The sequence below is a fragment of the Lucilia cuprina genome, chromosome 4, assembly GCF_022045245.1.
Source record: "Lucilia cuprina isolate Lc7/37 chromosome 4, ASM2204524v1, whole genome shotgun sequence".
Lineage (NCBI taxonomy): Eukaryota > Metazoa > Arthropoda > Insecta > Diptera > Calliphoridae > Lucilia > Lucilia cuprina.
Genome location: NC_060952.1, coordinates 74,046,004 through 74,063,510, shown reverse-complemented (window position 1 = coordinate 74,063,510; position 17,507 = coordinate 74,046,004). Strand labels below are relative to the sequence as shown.

The window sequence follows — 17,507 nt, the reverse complement described above, 5'->3', positions numbered from 1 at the left end:
ACTTGTGTAGAAGAGCTGAGAAGGCCTTGAGATAGGCTTCACCGAGTGACCTCAATGTCAACCAGGATATCTGCATTTTCACAATAATTTCTAAGCAAACTGAACTCTGCTTCCTGGACAAGAAGATAAAGATACAGATAGAGTAAATTATTGACCGGAAATTAAAATGGAGACACCACATAGAGAATTGAATTAACAAAGTACATCAGTGCTGGACTATATGTAGGAGAACTATAGTAATGAATAGTCTTTGTCCGACACAATGGCTTTATAAAGTTATAATTAGCTCAATTCTAGCTTATGCTTTATATATCTGGTGGACTTCTTTGATTAACAAATGTAATATCAAACTACTATAGGAAGATCAGCGTACATGCTGCTTGGGTATAAGTGGTGCTACATCAACCAAGGCTCTAGAAATGTTACTGTAATTCCATCTATTGAAACATGAAATGGTTTGAGTAGTTCTGCTGGCACAAACAACCTTTAGGCGAACTAGCCAAATGCTGTTAGGATACATCATCAGTGAATACTCGACGCATTGGAAGGCTATACACAATCATTGGATGTGGCTGATCGTATACCAGACATAGAATATGTCGTTGTTAGACAAACGGATCATTAGAACAGCTATATCTTAATTGGGGATAAAGTGGGCCTGGGATTCTATGTTGAAGAAAAATAAGCGTTTATCTATTCATAATACAAGTATCTAGGCAGAAGTCCGAGCAACGGAATGTGTAAATCGGATTAGAATAAATATGGCGACGACAGGACTTCACATATTTACCGACAGCAACGGAATGTTGTAAAACGAATTAGAATAAATATAGCGACGACAGAACTTTACATATTTACCGACAGCCAGAAGGTATTGGGTACCTGGCCACTTGGCACAAGTCGGTAACGAAAAAGCGAATGTAACTGCTTTTAAGGAGAGGGAGTTAGAGTTTGTTAAGCTGTCGAAAGGAAGCGAAATCAAAACAATTATGAATGTATAGTAGGGCATGGTTGACCATATCATACACTACACCAGTCAATATATTTAAAATGTGTATTATTTCTTAAAAAAATGCATTTAATTAGTTTTTAACCTTAATACCGAAATATATATATATATAATTATTTATGACAGAAAAGAGATTTTCTTTGTTTAAAGTTCTATAAAACTAAGTTTTGCCGATTTTTGTTGACATAATAGAACATTTAACGTAACAATGAGCCCAAAAGCCTATATGGGGGGTACTATTGTTTGTTTGCTCGCCGAACTAATGGACCGATTTAAAACAGCATTCGTCCTTTGACCAAAAAAGGAGTCTGTGCTAAATTTCATCAAATTATATTGAAAATTGCGACCTGTAGCGTGCACATAAGCTTTACATGGTCAAAGACTTTAAATCGACTCAGAAAGTGATTCTGAACCGATTGCTATACTTTAGTCCAATACTTTGGGGTGCTACAAACATTAGCCCAAAAATGAGAAAATCTCGTAAGGCCTCTTGAAATAATGAAACGGTGCGTAGAACAGCAAAGATCCTATGGGGTAACCCTGATGAGAGTAATTCTGAGGTTAGCATGTGGACAATAGATTACTGGTATGGACAGACGAATGTTGATGAGCATGTGGAGAGAAGTAGACCTATAAGGGACCAAGAATTGTGTATGCACGAAACTTATTTATACTGAATTTTATGTTAATGAAATGTTTTAAGACCATAATTCAAACTTTAATAATTTTCCTAAGTGGAAATTGAAGTGGACAAGATAGGTGGTGAGAAACTAGATTTAAACGTATTAACGTTGTTTTTCATTTCATGGATCCGCGTCTGATGAAGTAATTTCTTGAATTCTTACATTAGCTAAACCTTTGCTAAACCTAAAATGTAAACTAAAGATTTGACAACTATTTTAAATAACAATATTTTTATTTATTTAATTTTATTAGTACTTAATTAATTAAAACAAAGTATGTATAATTTTTTTCAAAAAGAAAATGCAATTACTTACGAACTTAAATTGTACATATTTTTTTTTTCTTTTGTCATAGACATTAACGAAATATTTTTACAAAATAATTTAATTTAATTAAAATTTAAAATTTGAGAAAAATAAAGAAAGAGAGTAACAGAACAAAATTGCACAGATGACAGCTTAAACTAAATGTTTATGGGAGGAGGAGGATTTGGTTTCTAATGTTTTTTGTTTTAAAATCTAAACAAATTTTAAAAATTAAATATCTTTTCTTTTCTATTAAGGAAAAAGATTTCATGAAAAATATTAAATTTTTAGTTATGAAGCCTAAATAAATTGAATAATATGGCAACACTGGTGGCTAAATAACAAAGCCAACAGGTACTTTTGTTGAAAACATAAAGAGAATATGCTTAAATAAGGATTTAAGACAAAGGAACATCTTCCATGGCGCGCAATTTATGGTGAACAGCTTCTTCATTAACTTCACGTCTGAAAACAACTTTGTAGCCATAAGCAGCAACGGCACCGCCCAACATGGGACCCAACCAGTAAACCCAGTGGTGTTCGAAATCATAGTTCCACAAAGCGGGAGCGAAAGAACGTGCAGGATTCATACTGGCACCAGTGAAGGGACCCTAAGAAGGTGAAATAAAGAAAATTAGTTTTATTTGATTTTTATTAATTTATCAATATCTAAACTTACAGCAGTGATGGCCAAACAGGCAATAGCCAAACCAAAACGAATTGGTACGGAATCATGGAATTTAGCATTACGAGGATCCCAGACACCACAGCAAACCAATATCAAAATGGCAGAGATAATGAATTCAATGGCAAAACCTTGCATGGGAGTAATATCAGGATGGGGTACAGTTACGCACAAATTGTGAGCAGCTTCTGGCATTTTAATTGTTGACTCGGGCAATACCACCTTCAAAAGGCCATAACCAATGAAACCGCCCAACATTTGACCGCACATATAGACAATAGCCATGGGTGCTGAGACCATTTCATAGATGAAGGCTGCAATTGTAACGGCAGGATTTAAATGAGAACCCGAAACACAACCGAAACACTGGATAATGACCAAAATGACGAGACCAAAGTTCAAACACATTTGCAAGTGATTGTTGGCGAAAACATCGGTTTTAACGCAACCCATGCAACCCAAGAATACCAAAAGGCCCGTACCGATGAGTTCTGCTAAAAAGCAGCAAATTTTATCCAAAGTGGCAGTCTTCATTTTGTATTTTTCCCAAAAATTGGAATAGCTACTGTAAGAGAAGAAATTAGAGGGATAGGGGTTAAATAAAGATAATTTCGCCGATATGTTTTATAAATTATTTTCCTAGTCGCTTGTGTTGATCAATTAACATGATCGATTAAAAACTCAATTTTATACAAATTCCATTAAAAAAGTGGTGACTGAATAGTTCAGTCTTAAAAGATCAGTATATAGAGACTTTAAACCCATCATCCTTAAAAACTCCCAGAAGAGGATCAGTTTTAAAAGAGCAGTATAACGCTGATAACCCCATCTTCTTTAAAAACTTCCCATTTACCTCTCTTTAGCTTCTACCATATTTTCATTAAAAAATTCACTTAGTCCAACTTTATTTTCCACTTCCGAACAATTTAACAGTTCGTTATCAACTGTCAATGAGAAATTTTTCATGTTGTCTACCTGTTTGACTTGTCTTTTCAATGCTCAGTTTAAGTTTACTTAATCTTAAGACTACTCTATGCTCTCCACATAAAACAACAACAAAATAACAAATGAAATAAACAACAAAACAAGAATGTTGTAATTTTATAATGAGAAGTTATCGTAGATACAGCTGCGGCAGCCCAAAAGTCCATAACTCATGTGGCAAGAATCCAATAATGACTGTTAACCTATACTGGGTGGTGGTGAATGATGGGGGGGAATGCTTCAGCAATGTATAAGAAATTATCTTTGCTTTATCTACAACAAAAATTTAAGCAGCTTTGAGCTGTTTTTCAAAACTGCTGCTGAGAAAAAATGCAGTTACTTATTTTGACAGCACCATTATCGTGTAGCTTTATTCCCTGCGAGAGCTTAAATAGAATAGAGTCCATCAGTGATGAAACAGATAAAGAATAGAAATATTGGAAATGAATCAGTATTAGTACCTTAACTAGCCCTAGAGGTTTCGAGATCCAATAGCTTTAATAATCGATCAGAGACAGTTACTATTCAAAAGATTTTTTAGATATAGAACGATTTGAGATTTTTTTTATAATTCAGTTAATTTATACAAAAAACAAATTCAGAATGAAATTAAACTTTGAACTATAACAACGTCAGACGTACCTCCCCCCTAAAGTGGGTTAAAATTTACAATATCAAAATGCATAATGCATGTAAACTTAACATATACATAGTATATGTACTTATAATTATATACATATATACATTGTTCACTTTAAATTAATAAAAAAATTAATAAAAATCAATGCGTAAATATTTACTTAATCATTGATAGTAAAACTAAAGTACCCAAAAACCCAGTTATGGGTACTTAACATTTGTGCTCATGTATAGTATTTATCTAACATTACAAATATACATACATACTTTAGAAATGTATAATATTGAAGTACTAACTAAAAGATCTTTAAAGTTTTAAGTACATTCTACTATCTGTGAAATGGATCGTAAGGGCCTAATGATAAACATTGTACGATAAGCACGCAACCTTGTCTAGTGAAAACGCCACTATTGTGGGGAAGAACTGATTATGGATTTAAAAGTAATTTTACACTGTTTTACCTATAAATCAGAGTTTTTTTTAACTGTAATTTAAATATGGGTCTAAACACCCCTTCGATGCACAATCACTTTCTGAGACAAATTGGCAATGTACGTCTATATAAACATTGTAAACATACTATAGTTGACATTGTTGATCTGCAGTGTTCGCGTCATGATCGATACATTAATTTTTCTTAAAAATTACCTTAGGAAAAGATATATTATGGACCTTATTAATTACGAATATAATCAGTCATCATAACTTTACAAAATATACTTTCTTATTGGGGATTTTTTAGTATTTTATTGAAAAAATCGCACATTATTTAATATTTTATTTATATAATCTATTAGCATTGCATTCAAAATTTGATATTGTCAACAAACATATATTCGATAGCAATTCACATTATTTTGCAAATTAATTGCAAAAATGCAAAACTATTTTAGATAATTATCAATCATTTACTAATTACAAGTGAGAAAAACTAAACGTTATTTCAAATAAAACAATTTTTTATTGATTTAGTTAAACAATTAATTGTGTTTGAAGTTTATTTCACTAATTTTAATTGTTTATTTCACTGAATGCAAAATACTTCAATGAATTCAAATATAATGGTCCTCGCACCTGTCAAATATAGTAGAACTTTAAAATGTTAGTTTGTGTAGGTGTGTTATTATAGGACCGATAAATAAGGAATTAAAGCTATATCTGACAATCTCTAGGACGAGCCTTGAGGGAGGATCGTATAAAAATTGTCTAAGATCATAGTACAATTAATTATTGATAATGTATATATTATCGAAGCAAGAAGTCCGCTATGAACAGGGATATATATACATGTTCAGATACAGTAAAAAGGTCTCAATGTCGGAAATTGAAGAAAGTGTGATTCTCTAATAAAGTTAATGATCAATAACAAGAGATAGTTTTATGTTTGTCTTTAACGAATCTCACCAACAAAATCTTGTCATAGATCGATATTAACATGAGGATCAATGCTTTCAGAAAGGGAATTTTATAGAGACTTGAATCGATTGCGGACCGAACTCTTCAGAATTCGAGTGAATAATTCATTTTTAATAAGAAATCATTTCTGTCGTATTTACTTAAATGTTTCATTGATTTTTTTCTTGGGCCAGCACTCGTGGTGACCCCTACTCGTGCGGTGCATTCTGTTGGAACTAGGAAAATAGGTTGTCAGAGTGAGGATAGAGGGACAAGTGTTTGTGGACATTTGATTTTAACATTTTTACATCTAAAGTGACGTATGGTCCACTGCCCAATCGACCATAAATTGGTATGTTCTTGATAAGAATCATGTGCTGCGTAAAAATGTATATTACAAAGGAAATCATGTCATTATAGTATCGATATAACAGTTCTTATCGAAGGCGCTGCAGTGATTCAATAGAGTTGGATACCCTACTGTCAGCGATACGTATCTTCGCCCGCTCTTGTACGCGTTCGAGTAATTTCAATATAGGCTTCGAAACTCGTGCCCGTACATGAGTGTTGTATTCTTTTTTCAGTCGGATATAAGTGGTATAAATAGTAAGAGGACCAAGATGGAGCACTGTATTTTATTGTCCAAAACATCAAGAGTTTCCTATTAATTACTATTTATGCCACATATAAATTATTCATAAATTGATATTTTGTAAGAGGGATTATATTGGAGGAAGGGTCAATTATGGACAAATCCAAATAAAATTTGGTATGAATTTTATTTTTTTTTTTGTATTTTAGTTCAGTTATATCAAATATGGACTGTTATGGTCTATACCAAAGAAACTGCATCAAAATGATCCAAATCTTCTCACTTTTAAACCCTAACGCATTTTCATCCGACAAACAGATAGACAAGGCAAGATCGAATAATGAGTTTGAACGTAAATACTTTTGTTGGTCTACGACCTTTACATCAGAACTTTAGAACATGGCCTTTTATAACGACTTGGACCAATTATGAACCGAACCCTTCAGAATTCGAGAAAATGGACCTAAAATACTTTAGTATCTAAATGAAAATTTGACCAGTTACTGGTTCCTTAGATCTAAGAAGCGATTCTAGTTTACAACTTGTGAAAGATGGAAAACTTAAGATTTTCGAAATTATCTAGAAAAAGTTTCAGACACATTCTTATAAGTTTAGCAAATTGGATTTTTACGATAATTATGACAAAGAGTTCAAATTTCAAATATATAATCAAATAGATTATCTAATCACTGATACTAAATTCGTATATTTTTTACATAATCGCTTTAATTAAAAGCTGTTTATTTTCTTTCATTATAAAGAAAAATATAAATATATTTTTTTTTAATGAACAAATAAAGTCTATTTGTTACTCTAGTTAGGGTTAATTATAGCATTTCATAGCCAACGAATGTCTAGTTATAATAAATATTAAACAAATATTTAACATTTATAATATTTGCAATAATAATTCTAAAATATTTCAAAAATATACAATTATTAAGTATATGATTAAGACTTAAAAAGGTGTTAAAGAAAAAAAATAAACTAAAATAAATATTTAAAGGAAAAGGAAGTAAAAAAATGTTTAAAATTGTTGAATTGTTTTGAAAATTTAAAGATCGATTAAAAAAATGTCATTAACCCTGTTCTAAAATGTTTAACTAAATCATTTTAAAGTAATTCATTTAAATGACATTTTTTTTGATGTATTTTATTAAAATTATTTTAAACCTATTAATAAATAACTGCAAAAACAATTGACAGTTGCAGCAAAAAACGTATAAATAAATACAAATAGATCAATGTTCAATAACAATTTGATTGATGAGTATATTTTATTTATTTATATTTTTTGCAGAAAACCAAAGTTTAAATGCAATTGAAAAGTCCACAAACAAGAACAAGAACACAAGTATAATTGACGCACTTGTTGTAAGTAAATGTAAACGCATTCTACCCAGCAGTTCTCGGTGACAGTTTCTAACTAGAACTTTATGGTTCTTTATTGGCTATTACAAATCCAACTAGACAAAAGGAAATTATCCTCTACTCGGGACTGATAAATTCGTTTCTTAAAGCTGTAATATAAAATGTCCACACTATTGATTACTTGGGAGCACTAAAGTGACAATTGTCTTTATAATAGATTACCTGTAATGTATAAAGTAATCTATTTAACTATATTTGTAATAATATGATTGCATTTTAAAACACTTTCATTTAAAACTACTGGACTTTTATAATAAAATCAAAAAGAATCTAGATTCTTGAATAATAAAACTGATTTATTATTCCTGATATTTGTTGTTGTCTTGTTTTTGCTGCTAACATTGTTATTGTTGTTATCTACGCACTTTAATAATGTCAAATCAAATTGTAATGTAAACAAAATGATTGCACAAAGTTGATAATAAAATTCTATGAATATTTACTATAACAATAAAATATTTAATTCAGAATACATATACATATATATATAAAATAAACTGACAACAATCTAATTTCACTAAAAAGGAGTGCCAAGACAAGTTCATCACAATTACACTGAGAGAAAAAGTATTTGTTTAAAAGAAAAACGATCTTACTTTATTGCTAGAGATATAAGTCCAGTAATTGGTATTTTGGAGGGTAAGAATCGGTTGCAGTTTGAAAACTTAAAGAGAACTCTACACTTTACTAAAAGAGAGGGGCTATGACATGTCCATTACAATTTTACTGAGAGAGAAAAATGAGAAAGAAAAATGTTTCTTAAAACAAAAAGGATCTTATATTACTAGAGCTTAAAGTGAACAGGCACCACAGAACCTGCCCAGTAATTGATAATTTGGGGTTTAAGGGCGCACCACTTTAGTAAAGGAGGGATGTCAAGACAATTTCATTATATTTACACTGAGAGGTAAAATATAGTGAATAATTTTACTTAAATGATATGATATCCTCTAGAAAGTCATTCTGTGACATATGTATTATACCACACCGAGTATGTATGGATTGGTTTAAGTATTAGGAAGCCCATTACTTTTACATACCGATTTACTATGAGAAGTAAATTTAAACCTTTAGCCATGCTCACAGATTTGTTTAAATTATATTTTTATATCACTAGAGATACAAGTTTTTTTTGGGAAAATGGATCAGACTCCACACTTTTGTAAAGACAATTTCATCATAATCAAACATAACTTTAATGAGTGGAATAACAGATACATTGAAGAATAGGAACTGATTCTGGTATTAAGAAGACCCGTTACTTTTACAAGCCGATATCCTATGGGAGTTCAATTTATAGACTTTAGTCGTTCTATGATTCATATCATTATGAGATGTATATCCAAGGATTGGTTTAAGTATTAAGATATCCACCACTTTTACATGCCGATGCCCTATGAGATGTCAATTTAAGCCTATTAGACAGTCTTACATATTAATTTGATTGATCTTTTAATAACAGTAGAGATAAAGGCTTTTTGGGTAATAAGGATTGGTTCATGTTTAAAGACTTTAAGATAACCCATAACCTTAACAGGCCGTTGTCCTAAGTGGAGATAATTTTCACCTTTTAAGCATTCTGAATAGTATGTATATCCGAACTTAGGCCACTGCTCAGAGTTTAACATTTCGCTTAAAAAATTCTCCTTATTACGAAAAAAAAGTGAACAAGCTTTCTTAAAGTGATTGATACCTTAGGGTAAAGACTCTTTACTAAAGAGACCCATTCAAGTTTTAAAACATGTAGAGGACCCGTCACTATAATATTCTCATGTCCTAAGGTTTATGGCAGATCTATATAAGACTAAAAACTTGTGGAGGAGCAGTCATTGTAAAAGTATGATATCCTAAGACGAAGTTTGTGGTTTTAAAACAAATAGAGGACCTCTTAGTGCAATATTCTGATGTTCTAAGACGAGGTCTGTGGAGAAAGCTTTCACTGTGACTGCCGGCCCCTTTACATTAGCTCAAGAAGATTTTCATTTCAAAATATAAAGTGATAGTGGAGGACCAATGTTAAAACATATGAAAACCCACTTTATTGATCTTTAGCAAGCGTATCACGTACATTAAATGGACCTTAAGGCACACCAAATATCATATAGAGTCAAAATGTTAAAAGGTCTATGAACACTGTAAGATTTAAAATAAAGAAATGTATTGGACTAAATAGTTGGGTTTTCAGAAATATACATTCCTTTCCGGGATATAATTGCTTCAAACATTGATGTATGTTGTATTCTTGATTACTATTAAACAGTTTTTTGTATATCTGGTTTCGATCGCATGCATAGATTTTAAGTTTTGGGTAAGTAGTACTTCCTGAAATTAAGCTTTTTCATGACATCTAAACTATTTGTAGTCCAATGTAATGGACCTAAAGTATCGTAATTTTCAAGAACTTTTAAAAGTGTCGCAACGTCCTTGAAAACTTTGAAAATCTTTCCTAAATTTCTTACCTATCAACCACTCAAAAATCATATTCTATTTAAAACTACAACACTTTGAAACCTACCGCATGTTTCACAGCCCCATGATTAAAATTCCTGACAACTTGTTAGTTTTTTATCAAAAGACATAAGCCGTTTAAACGTCAGCCACACTTATCAGAATCATATGAAACAAAAGAACAAAACTTTTTTATGGCGAAATATCGGGGGCCTTAAGAAAACCAACAACATTACTAAGATATTGTTTAAAGTTTTATCTCAACTATTTTTATCATGTGTTAAGTTTACTACAAGTGTTAAATAAGAAACACGATATAATTTTTATTATTTCAGAAATAAAAAGCAATTACCATCACGTTTCTGATAAAAGAACAGAACATAAAGATTAAAAACCAAAAGTTAAGTGAGGAGGTTCGAGTAGTGAGTTACCTGTTATAAACTGTTTTTTTTTAATCTTAACAAGTAGTACAATCAGTAGACTTATTTTTACTGTGTTTTATAATTAAATATTTGTTAAAGAAAAAAATAAATAAGATTAGGTTTTTGGATATTCAACAACCTTGGCGCCCAGTTTAGAAGTTACATATATAGTTTTAAGAAGTTTTACTCGTAATGTTCAAATATTTGATTCTAAATTTGTAATGAAATAACTGGTAGGAGAAAACGAGTAGTAATAATAAATCGGTATCTGTTATCGGTGATCTTTTCTTAATAAATATACCTCAAGGCCTGACGCAAAATTTTTTCCAGTAGTGGATTCTGTGTGGTAAGGGCAACTAGTTCTAGGTTTAAATCTTTATGTATAAAGGATTTTAATTTAATAACATACACAGTAGCAACTAGCTCCGTGACTAGTTCTTTGGTGACAAATCTAATTTTTTATATAAAGGCAACCTGATTCTTAATGTCGTTGTGTAGGAAGTGGGTCAATTAATTCTAAGACAGAACTAGCCTTAAGCCTAAATATTAAAATAAAGATTTTATATTTATACGTACATTTTTCGACAGATTTATTTAAAAGGATCTGACATCTGTTATGTAACTAGTTCCCTATAGTTCGTACTTCTAAAAGAAGATTAAATATTAATTCATTTACTGCTGGGACTTGTACTGATTCCATTTACAATTAAGCGGCAATTTCATCGGCTTTCTTTTATGCAAATATATTTATAAATTGTATTTATTTTCGAATTGTAGCTTATCAGGTCTTTATTAAATAGACCGAGTGCAAAGGTGATTTAATAGAAAATAAAATTTCCATTTAAAATAAAAAGTGCAAATTGGGCAAGTAGTGGCTATTGCGATAGTAAAGTTCTATTTAAATTGTAAAGAAAATTAAACAAATTTTCAAATAAGGAACGCAATATCGAAAGTTATGTATAAAAGTCTGTTCGAAAATCTAAAGAATGTAAAATTTAAAAAGATTTCTAAAATGAATAAGAGTTGTCATTCGCCTTATCTAGAACTTAAATACAGATATTGAAATCAAGGGTGCTGGTATAGGACTTTGAAACTTTTAGATTAAAATTTCGACAATTCTCTTCTGTGAATATACAGAATAAGCATGAGGGAATATATACAGAATAAGCATGAGGGAAAATAAAGCTTTTCCCCTTTAAAGTCAACAATCTTAAAGTTTAAATATCCTTCAACATCTTTCCCACCGATCGCTCGTTTGTAAAAAGAGAAAAAGATCGACAAAACTGTGAGAGAAATCAAAACAACAGATTACAATGACATGTCATGATCCTTTAATAAAACTTATGAAATCGTCTTTAAAGACTCTAATTTTCAAAAGATTTTTCTTTAAATATCCACAATATCGAAGTTTAAGTATTAACAGCTTTCCCAACGATCGCTCATTTGTAAAGAGAGAAAAAAGATCGACAATGACTTGTTACGATCCTTTAACAAAACTAATGAGATCGTCTTCAAAATACTAAAATTTTCAAAAGATTTTTCTTTAAAAGTTTACAGTCTAGAAGTTAAAGTATTAACAGCTTTCCCACCGATCGCTCATTTGTAAAAAGAGACAGAGAATATACAAAGCTGTGAGAGAAATAAACACCTACGATCCTTTAATAAAACTTATGAGATTGTCTTAAAAAATCTAAATTTCAAAAGACATTTTTTTTTAAAGTACACAATCTTCAAGTTAAAATATCTTTTCAACCGATCGCGCATTTGTAAAAAGAGAAAAAACTATCGACGAAGCTGTAAGAGAAATCAAAACAACAGATATCAATAACTTGTTATGATCCTTCAAAAAATGTTTCTTTAAAAGTTCACAATTGATCGCTTTTTTGTAAAAAGAGATAAAAGATCGACAAAGCTGTGAGAGAAATTAAAACAACAGATATCAATAACTTCTTACGATCCTTTTATAAAACTTATGAGTTTGTCTTAAAAGACTCTAATTTTCAAAAGATGTTTCTTTAAAAGTCCACAATCTTGAAGCGAACTTACATTTCAAAATTAAATGAATGTCAGATGCTAATGCTCCAACAAGATCACCTGTCAGTTTAAAAGCAAAATAAATATTTTCTTAAATAATAAAATAAACTTTAAGGTTGATCAACTAATGGATTATCTATTTGTTTTTCACTACATCACTGATGACTGTTAGTTCAGAAAAAAATGTTTAAAATTTAAAGTCCAAAATTTGTTCACGTAATTTATTTACTTTTTTTCTTTTTTAAAAATTTCAAATCTATATATCATTGGCAAAGTCAAAAATATATCTTAATCACATAAATGACATTTTCCTTCATCAAGGTTAAATTTAATGTTTCAGGTGCCGTCAAGAAAACACTCGAAAAAAAACATTTTTTTTTTCAAAATTTAACACAAAATTTTAATTAAAATATGTTGATAATATTGTTTCATGAAATAATAACGATCAACATATTTAAAATAAACAAACACAAATACACTTTTTTCACTATTTTAATTTAATTGATAAGAAAATTTAAATAAATTTTTTTAAGTATTTCTTTTTTTTAATAAAATTTGTTTTAAACAAAAGACAACAATTGGTAAATATTTAAATTTACCACTGCATTTTAAAGAAACAAAAAAATAAAACAAATAAACTTGTAATTTTAACATTTTTTTTATCACCACAATTTATGTAAATTTACAACACGAAATTTACTTTACTCACTTCGAAATATATATTTATAAAATATAGTAAATAGTAATCTACAGCGAGACTAATAAGCGTCAGACAACCGCTACGACTGTGCTGAGCGTAAAAACTAAACTAATATTTAAGATTCCCGAGTGTTGCCCACATAGACCTAATGAGAATTTCGAAAAAAAAAGAATATCGGCCCAACAAAAAAAGTCAGCGAAGCTCTAGCCAACGACGAGTAGCAAAAATTTAAAGTGTTAGAGCAACAACAACAGCACGGCCGAACAACGCACAACGAACACAACAACGATAATACCAAAAAGTGTTGATAAGAAATACAAATACGCTCCTCACTGGAAGCAAACCCACAAAAAAACTACAAAATCCACAAAAACAACAACAAATCGTAGCATAATTTGTTTGGTAATGAAAAATAATAGCAAACGATCACTCCCAACATAAATATAAGATCGAAACAAAAAGAGCATAGACACAGGGTTCAATCTATAGCGAGTGACATATAGTACATTTTGACTTCCACTCTCTTACACGTGTATTTTTTGTGTAAAATTTTTATTTTTTGCACAAAAACACTTTTGGTCCAATGATAAGAAATAATTTTATGAAACTTTCTTTGGTTTAAAAGATTCATGACCATAAACAATGTTAACCTTGAAAATAAAAGAAACAAAATAAAAATAACTTGTTATCACAAGTTTAAGGTCAAAAGAGAAAAGAGCATTTAACAAAATTATTCTCTTAGAAATGCATTTGCAAGCGATTAGGAATACTAGTTTTAGAATTGTAGACAACTACTAAATATTTCACGATGATTAAATAATAATTACAAAGTAATTACGCAAAAATCCTGTAATTTGAACGAATGAAAGAATTAATGACATTTCATTCATTAATTCTTTCATTCATTTAATTCTTTCGTCAGAGCGATCGATTTCTGACGTCCCACTGTGGTTAAGAAACTTAAATTTTTGAAAATTATTCAGTTGCAGCGAAACTAGTGAAGTTGTCATATAAGTTTGGGATCATTACACTGATTAAGTTTAGAACTTTTATACAAGCATTTAGGATCATTAAAATTTACAAGGGCTCATGGTTTAAGGTTTAATGGACATATAGTATAATGGATCTTTCATTAGAACACCATTTACAAAAAAAAGTAAGAAATTATAGTCGGACGAGGCTGCCATATAATAACCTACACCTGTTACAAAAATAATAAATTTTCTTAATAAACCATTTAAGTTGAATTGTACCTTGCCTTAAGCCATTTATTGTTGAATAAAACTGTAGACATCAATTATGAACTTAAAGCCCTATTCGACGGGTCGAGTTGTATGGGAGCTAGGTGAAAAAATGCACCGATTTCAGCTCTTTTCAATAGGCGTACGGACATAAATAGACTCAGAAAATAATTTTGAGCCGATTGATATACTTTAAAGTGGGTATGGGAAAAATATTATTGTGCGTTACAAACTGCCCCCGGGGGCATGTTACCTTGGCGACACCTCCGCCTTGGTGTTATTGCAATCCCGGGGTATAAAGAGGTGGCCAATACCTCCAGTCTGACCGGGACTGAACAAGCAGGAAAGTATAGTCGGGCATGGCCGACCATATAATACCCTACACCATGAGTATATTTTTAAAATTTTTACTTTTTATTTTTTTTTTTATAAAGAAACTTTTATGTTGAATATTACCATAATTCCAAAATATTTAAGCAATTTATTGATAAAAAAAACTAAAATTTCTAAATGAGGCTTTATATAGGTAAAATATGGTAAATTTGGGAAAAGGATATATTTCTAAATAACAGTTAGTTTTGTTGAGTTTCATTGCGATACAAATGGTTACAAGTCAATTTTAGTCGTTTAAGACATTTTATACCCTACCCACTATAGTGGTGTAGGGTATAAAAATTGGTTATAGTCTACTGTTTGGCTTAGTCCTTGCATAGATTACCAGCGGTCAGACCACACCACCGCATAATCTGGTACTACGTGTGGCCAGTTGCACACAGATCTATGTCCTGGCTGGTCAGATGGTTGAGGTTCTTTCGGGATCCACGTAATGGCTGTGGTTTAAACCCAAATTCGCAGGGAGAGTAAGTGGCGGTTAAAATACTAACACATGATAATAGTCAATATTCAGTATAAGTTCGGTGCTGTTGCCGAGAACAATAGACACCCCGCAGTCAAGTGACTGTGGGATTAAGCGTTGGAAACGAGTTGGTATTAATTGTATATGGTACGGGATGAATGTGAGGTTCGGCGGGCCTTACCCCACCCGTCTTCCTAATGAATGTGTCGTATAAATAAGATGTGTGCTGGGTTGAATGATGATGGATAAAAGGTATCATATACATTTGATACCATTGAATTTTCCTTCCTTGTCCAGATATGTTAAGGGTTTACTCTGATAATATCAGAATTACCACAGTGTGTCCCTGTGAGTAAGAACAATGTCTACGGCTTATTGATGATCGTACTTCGGTCTACCGGTTACGTCTCTAGGTGCTGTTGCCGACTCAACGGAGCCCATCCAATAGTCAAGAGATTAGATAGCTCGAGTACTCCAGCAAAGAACTTGTGCATGGACCGGTCAGAACCAATGTACAAAAATTACCACCTGCGTTCTTCATTGAAAAACAAAAGGGGCGATGGTAGACCATTCTCAAGTCTACCCAGTGGTTGTAAAAGACCACCATGAGATAAGGCCACCAAGGCGGGTGCACAAGTTAAAACCCTTGACATTCCTGTGCATTACAAACATCTATCTATCTATTTATCTATCTATCTATCTATCTATCTATCTATCTATCTATCTATCTATCTATCTCTCTATCTCTCTATCTCTCTCTATCTCTCTATCTATCTATCTATCTATCTATCTATCTATCTATCTATCTATCTATCTATCTATCTATCTATCTATCTATCTATCTATCTATCTATCTATCTATCTACTTATCTATCTATCTATCTATCTATCTATCTATCTATCTATCTATCTATCTATCTATCTATCTATCTATCTATCTATCTATCTATCTATCTATCTATCTATCTATCTCTCTATCTCTCTATCTCTCAATCTCTCTATCTCTCTATCTCTCTATCTCTCTATCTATCTATCTATCTATCTATCTATCTATCTATCTATCTATCTATCTATCTATCTACCTATCTATCTAAGTCTTGCGTCCTAAAATAAATGTATTTCTCTATAAACTTGAGATTATATCAAAAAAGTACTGAAACATTTTTCCTCTTGTCGTTGTTTTGAAGAAGATATCGTTAACATTCGCAACAGTTGACTACAACATAAATACACATCTAAATTCTATATAATCACATTATTGTGCCATAAACTTCCAAACTTACCTCCAAACCTAGAAATAATATCAGTTATTTCTATATCAATAGGAAAAAATCTAAATTTTAATTAAAATTTCTTTTTTTAAGTGATTAATGTTATCAATATTATTTAAGCTAATTTAAAAGCTATTAATATATGAAAATCAGTTATAGAAAACCATTCTGAAAAGACATTTTTTTAAGAAAAGTCATTGGAATAAAAATTTTTGAATATCTAATATTGGGTCTTTTGAGATCCTAAATCTTATTGGTATTATTATGTAAAATTTAAAGATTTGTAGAAAACATAATAATAATATGCTAAACAATTCTCAGGAGGAATTTTTTAACAGATTAAACTATGGAAAATTTGAACTTTAAAAAAAAAATGGAACTAACATAATAATATTTACTTTTTAATTAATTTTCAAAAAGTAGGTAGGGGGGGGGGTGGTATTAAAAATGTGCTTTAATCACAAGTGTATATATGTAGGTATATACACTTGTCTTTAGACTATTATTAAGGCGGTGGTAACAAGTTATAAGTAGTTGTTTTTTTCATAAAAAATGCGTCAATTGATGGTGTCACCCTACCTCAATTGTATTTGAAATAAATAGATTTTACCTTAGGCATTTGTAGTCATTATTTACTTTAATTATTTTGCAAATTGTATTAAATTATAAGACTCAATAAATTTCTTTAAAGTGCAAGTCATTCGGATTTTATAGATTTGTCTGTTTATTGATTAGCATCTGTCTGGAACTTCCACGTGTTAGTATTCATAAATAGTTAGTTTAAATTTAGAACTTATGCGCCAGCCACCG

At 30.8% G+C, this 17,507-nt stretch overlaps 1 protein-coding gene across 3 annotated transcripts; it reads right to left on the bottom strand.

The window, feature by feature from the left end:
- Positions 1-1,912: 1,912 nt before the first annotated feature.
- Positions 1,913-13,487, bottom strand: LOC111689099 (aquaporin AQPcic-like). Of its 3 annotated transcripts, none has more exons than XM_046949640.1 (3): positions 13,339-13,487; positions 2,678-3,248; positions 1,913-2,609 (listed from the first exon to the last, which is right to left on the bottom strand). In XM_046949640.1, the coding sequence occupies exons 2-3, from the start codon at positions 3,215-3,217 to the stop codon at positions 2,397-2,399; spliced, it is 753 nt and encodes a 250-aa protein (XP_046805596.1). In that variant the 5' UTR covers positions 3,218-3,248; positions 13,339-13,487; the 3' UTR covers positions 1,913-2,396. The 3 variants fall into 3 exon arrangements, with proteins under 3 accessions (XP_046805596.1, XP_046805597.1, XP_046805595.1); XM_046949641.1 differs by having other exon boundaries at positions 2,678-3,245; positions 13,339-13,468; XM_046949639.1 differs by lacking the exon at positions 13,339-13,487 and adding an exon at positions 3,537-3,617.
- Positions 13,488-17,507: the final 4,020 nt, after the last annotated feature.

Coding starts and splice junctions, on each gene's coding strand:
- LOC111689099 (XM_046949639.1), bottom strand. CDS start 3,556: ATGGTAGAAGCTAAAGAGAG. Junction 3,249..3,536: donor ATGGTAGAAGCTAAAGAGAG/GTAAATGGGAAG, acceptor CTTCTCTTACAG/TAGCTATTCCAATTTTTGGG. Junction 2,610..2,677: donor CCTGTTTGGCCATCACTGCT/GTAAGTTTAGAT, acceptor TCACCTTCTTAG/GGTCCCTTCACTGGTGCCAG.